The sequence below is a fragment of the Gobius niger genome (genome assembly GCF_951799975.1).
Source record: "Gobius niger genome assembly, chromosome: 4".
Lineage (NCBI taxonomy): Eukaryota > Metazoa > Chordata > Actinopteri > Gobiiformes > Gobiidae > Gobius > Gobius niger.
This window is the reverse complement of record NC_136855.1, coordinates 16865620-16871124: the sequence shown is the minus strand read 5'-3', so window position 1 is coordinate 16871124 and position 5505 is coordinate 16865620. Positions and strand designations below refer to the sequence as shown.

The following is a 5505-nucleotide window of genomic DNA, read 5'->3' as shown; positions in this document are numbered from 1 at the left end:
TGCATTCCCGGAACGTGGTCATGTTTCTGACAGGGCGGTGAAGCTTATTCAAGACTCTAACAAAGATCAGAAACTCCACGTTGTCAAAGTGCACAGATTTGGTGATGCCAAGTGGTGTCTGAATACTGATGATAAAACAGATGAAATATAAACTCATTTGTATAATATGTTTACTAATAATTTGATCAGTTATGGACAAAAATACAAGGTTTAACCAGGGTTTGGACCGTCCTGCTGTTGAGGTCTGACTAAATGGACCTGTCATTTAACCTGCCTATGGGGTCCTGTTTTATCTTAAGTATTTTGTAATTTGTCTCTAATGTGTTGCTACATTTCTGTGCATTGAAGAGAGGTTACATTTACGGAAATTGCTTATTAAATCGCCTATAATCTGAACTAGTAGGGGTGAATATGGGTAAAGTGGGACACTTTTTGAATATTCAGTTTCCACCTCATTTTTGGTTTGGAATTAAATACCAAAGTCTTTAATGTTGTATATTTTTAAAAAGCTTTAGATGTCTATTTTACACCAGTGGAGGAAAAAAAGTCAAATGTTTAACACAGAAGTTATAATTTTGCCTCAAACACAGGTTGGTCCAATGATAAATTTTTCGAGGTGCTATTGGTAAAGTGGGACACCTGTAATTGGTAAAGTGGGACACTCTTAACATGGTAATTTTTGTATTCAAAATCATTAATATTATTGTAGCAACTACTTTTTTGAATAATTGAAGAGGTTATGAATAATAATAACAGAGAATGGTTGTAATGGTTATTCTAACTGTTGTGTGAGACATAGGCCCATCATGGACCTGTGTCTGATGTGCAGCCTGTGCTGTCAGACATGTTCCAGTGTGGAATAACTAACCGGGAGCTTTGGTATAAACTGAAAACGAGTAACAGGACAATGGAAGAATAATACAGTAAAGTGCCTTCATCAGATTTACTTTTGTTTATAAATGAGTGAGGAATAATATGACGGACATGCCCAAAAAAATACATGTTAATCTGTGACATCAGGCCGACTTTGATTGGTGAAGTAGGAACAAACATGTTTTAAAGATTTGCAAGGAAATATATCTGATATTTTTAAAAAAAAAAATCTACAATTAAAGAACTTAGAAACCTAAGAAAGAACAACTTAATGTTGAAATGTTGCTAAATGGTGATCAAGAGTTCATGGTGAACAAGAGCTATAGTTAAAACTTCAATCAGAAATGTTATCATCAGAAAACTTAATCAAAACAAGAAATATAGAGTTAAATTGATCTAATTTGAAGATGTGGAAATAAAAGAAACACCTAATACCAAGGATTTTCCACAAAAATACACTGTCCCACTTTGCCAATATGAAGCTGTCCCACTTTAGCAATAGCACATTGGTAAAGTCGGACAGTGATAAAATCTGTTAGTATTAAGTATAAAGTAGTATAAAGAATAAACATGTGATTTTGAGATGTTTTGTTTGCAGATGCATTCCCTTATATCATTTATCAACAAAAATCTGCATGTCTGTTAGTTTTAAAAAGTTATAACCTTAAGATCATAAATCCCCAAATGCTATGTCATTGGACACACCTCCGTTTTTATACTACTTGGTAGTAGATTATGGTTTGCCACGCCATATGAAATGAAGTTATATCCACAGAACTATTATTTTCTTATCCTGCACATTCTAATTAATGGGTGTGTTTGTATTTTTAGTAATAAAATATGACACATTAAAAAATAATCATGATTAAAGTTAAGTGTCCCACTTTACCCATTGTCCCACTTTACCCATATTCACCTGTTTTTGAACACGGCGGCAAAACCCGAACTATCCCACAAATTCGGTTGGTGGGTTTTGTGGGCGTGTCCACAGAAGTGAGATAAGGACATCCCCGGTTTCGTTTTATCCGCTCAGTGACGAGTGTAGTGAGGGAAGGATCTTGTTGTGAACAGTGTTTTGCCAGTTTGTCAGCATCATGCTGCGAGCCCTGCTGCTTCTGCTGTTTCTCACCACATCTAAGGGTAAGAGTTTGACACTGTTTAGCCAGGGAGACTGAAAAATATCTAAAGTTTTTTAGTCTGCAGTTAATGGTTCATACAAGATAGAATGGAGGAGGCAGGTGATCTGACTGTAGATAAGAGTCTCTTGAAGAGGTGTAAAAACCTTAGGCATGTGTCCATTTACTTCATTCGAAAATAGTGAAACAAATGTTTTCTGCATTGTTATTATCATTATTATTATTATTATTTTATTTGAACTGTAGTAACTCAACCTTTCCCACTTACTTTCATTGTGCAATAGATATGGAAAGAAAAAGCGTTACATTTCCGTTCAAACTAAATCACAAGACGCTTTTGCAGGAAGCCGGGTAACCTCAAACCGATTTCATAACTGCCTGATTTCCATGCAGCCTGGATTCATCACCTTTGACACCAGTTTAACTGTGTCGATTGACTATGATTTGTTTATTTTTCGTCTTTTTGGCTCTCCCAGGGGCGAAGCTGGAAAAGATATGTGTGAAATCGGGCGAGATTGTGGCGTTAGAATGCCGTGGTCGAAGCAAGTCCCAAGAGATCTGGACCATCCCTCAGACCAGTGACCGGGGCGCTCTGAAACCGACCGCTGATGGGACACTGGTTTTACTCAGTGCATCAGAGACCCAACAGGGAAACTACACCTGTAACCGAGGGTAACGACTTGTATGCTGTTTATGCATTCACTGGGGCAAATAACAGCCTCTGAGCAAAATTGCCTTTTGTTTTTTAGCCCAAATGGAATTTTTGTGGTGCTTCTTAATCTAAAATCCGTACTGACCTATTTTCTTCTGTCTATCTTATCGTATTGTTTTCTTTTTCTATCAGGAAGAAGCAGATTTATGACTTGACGGTCTACACTACCTTGTCGAGTGACTGTGAGAAATTCACACGATACCCAGTATCCTGTAACATTGGAAGTTACTGCACATTGACATGCCCTAAAGCCTACATTCCTGTGGCCAATTTTTCCAGAAAAGTAAAGTGGCAAAAGGTATTCAATTATTTATATAGTTATCATAAATTTGACTTGAAGGACATTGATACAGTTGCCTCTTTTAGGATGGCAGAGAAGGCGAGAAGTACGACATCTCAAAAGTGCAGGAGAGCGACGAAGGCGTCTACAACTGCGTTTGGTCCTTTGAGTATAATCGTCACGTCTATAACAGGACTTTCACTGTGAAACTGTACGTCAAGCCAAAAGGTAATTTTATGATAAAACATGTTAAGTACATTCTTGAACAATATAAACCATTCATTTAAATATTTGCATTTAATTATTAGTCAATTTTTCAATCAGTTTAATCAGATGTTCTTTTTAAGCGAAAGGTTTTAGCCTACTTTAGTGCGAATGAAAATCTCAGTTCACATAATTAAAGCACCGTTTATCACTCAATAACTTCGACATATTGTGCTTCTAATTTCCATTCATGTAAGTAAATAAAGCATTACAATAATTGTTTTTCAGAAAATTTGGAAAATACAGGGATTATCACACCTAGTCCAAATGCCACCTATCTTGTGGATGTGGGTGAGTGATAAAGTGATCATTTTAAAATGTATTAGATATTCTTTTAATGTGAATGGATTGTTTTGTAGGCTCTTCTCTGACAATCAACTGCACAGTGGAAGCTCAGTCATTCACAGACTTCGACGAAGTGTACTGGATGATGAATCAAACATTAACAGTAAAGGAGAACAGTAGTTTGAGGGTCCACACAATGTACGCAACACACCACGACCAAAATAAAATAGCAGATGTGTCTTAATAATTACTTGTATTTAGTTTATCTAACTATGTTTCCAGAATGAGAAATGTGGAGAAAGAAAACATTACAGCCTCTCTTATCTTCAGAGAGGTTTCTGATGAGGATCTGTCCACAGTTTTCACCTGTAAACTGGAGTCCGCGGGACAGGAATCAATCTTTGTCAATATCACTTTGGCACGAAAAGGTTTGCTCACTACAGTTTGCTTTTACTATTATGTCAGATTTCACTTTGTATTGGATCACATTGTGTCATTGAGTTGTGACTGCTCCACTCGTAGCGCCCCCCTCTTACGTTGCCGTGACGATCGTCGCAGTGGTCATCCCTGTGGTCTTGGTTGTATCAGTTCTGATATCGATCAAATACAAGATTCACATCACTCTGTTCCTGAGAGACACCCTCGGACTCCACGGCCGAGTTCCAGGTTTAGTTTGATGTTCTCTATGTGAAACCATTTTCAAGCATTTGCTCATGTGTTTTAAAGCCCAAACACCTTCACCAGACAGTTTCTTCTGTCTGTGTGCGTGTTTAATTGCGCACAAGATGGCAGTCTATTGGCGTTTGATATCACTACATTACAAAACAACTCAAACCAAGCAGTATTTGTAGTTAAACATACGTTATTCTCAGCTTAAATCTTAAAATACCATGGCTAAGGTGTCTAAATGTAGCAGTGGATTGTTTAAAAATCTTCTGTTAGGCTCTTAGCAGGCACCTCCAGGCTTCTGTCCTTCCTTATTACTTACATGCCTACGTATTAACTGCTTACTTGGCTACTTACTACGAATGTATTTCCTACTTACTGTTAACTTGTTGCTTATGTATCTGCACTACCAGTATGAAGACTTTTCAAATGGACTGTAAATAACAGAAGTTGTTGATTTTCTTGGTTGTTCTAGATGGGAAGAGCTTTGACGCTTGCATAATGTACTACACGAGTGAACAGGGAGCAGGGCTCAGTGAAGAGGACAAGAAAACTCTGCAGAACATGTTGGAGGATCATTTTGGTTACAGCCTGTGCCTCTTCGACCGTGACGTGCTGCCCGGAAGAGGTAATCCTTCATACTCAAAACGCAGTATTACACACACCAAGGTCACCCGGACATACAGTATGTAGATATTGGCGAACTGAACAGGATGTCATGGACGTTTTCCATAATGAAAGTATTTTCCGGAGTAACGCTTTGCTTTTGTTTGCTGTTGCTGTAGCTGTCGCCGATGCCGTGTTGGAGTGTGTGGAGCAGAGCCGTGCTTTGCTGATGGTCCCGGCCTCTCCAGACCTCAACTCTGAGTCTGTACTGCTCAGTGCTGTCCACGAGGCCCTGGTGGAGCGTCAGGCCCGCCTGGTTTTCATCCAAAACAAAGCCACAGAGCAGGCGGGAGCACACCCAGTACTTCCAGAGACCTTACAGCTGCTGAGAGACTTGGGGCACGGGATCACATGGAAAGGCTCGTTTGATCAGTCGTCTTTCTTCTGGAAACAACTACGATACTACCTGCCACCAGTACAACAGCATCACAAAATGTCATTGCTACCTCAGACTGTGTAATTAAAGGGCCTAAACCATTTTTTCCAATTTTCCAATTAAAAAGGGGAGCAAGTTTAAGTTGTTAGTTGTGGTGCAAAATCATTCCTAACTTTCTTAACGCATTTTGATTTTTTATGTGCTGGGATGAGATCATGAGCACAATCACTCCTCTCAGAGAGCAAAG

General features: G+C 38.7%; 1 protein-coding gene across 1 annotated transcript; it reads left to right on the top strand.

Annotated features, from left to right (window-relative positions):
- Positions 1 to 3091: 3091 nt before the first annotated feature.
- Positions 3092 to 5505, top strand: LOC306962161 (interleukin-18 receptor 1-like). The gene is made up of 7 exons (XM_079555236.1): positions 3092 to 3229; positions 3494 to 3556; positions 3625 to 3748; positions 3833 to 3978; positions 4073 to 4216; positions 4692 to 4844; positions 5002 to 5505. The coding sequence occupies exons 3-7, from the start codon at positions 3693 to 3695 to the stop codon at positions 5340 to 5342; spliced, it is 840 nt and encodes a 279-aa protein (XP_079411362.1). The 5' UTR covers positions 3092 to 3229; positions 3494 to 3556; positions 3625 to 3692; the 3' UTR covers positions 5343 to 5505.

Bases quoted from the DNA above. Each gene is read 5' to 3' on its own strand.
- LOC306962161 (XM_079555236.1), top strand. From the start codon at position 3,693: ATGATGAATCAAACATTAACAGTAAAGGAGAACAGTAGTTTGAGGGTC. The intron at 3,979-4,072 runs GTTTGCTCACTA...CTCCACTCGTAG, and splicing joins TATCACTTTGGCACGAAAAG to CGCCCCCCTCTTACGTTGCC. The intron at 4,845-5,001 runs GTAATCCTTCAT...CTGTTGCTGTAG, and splicing joins TGACGTGCTGCCCGGAAGAG to CTGTCGCCGATGCCGTGTTG.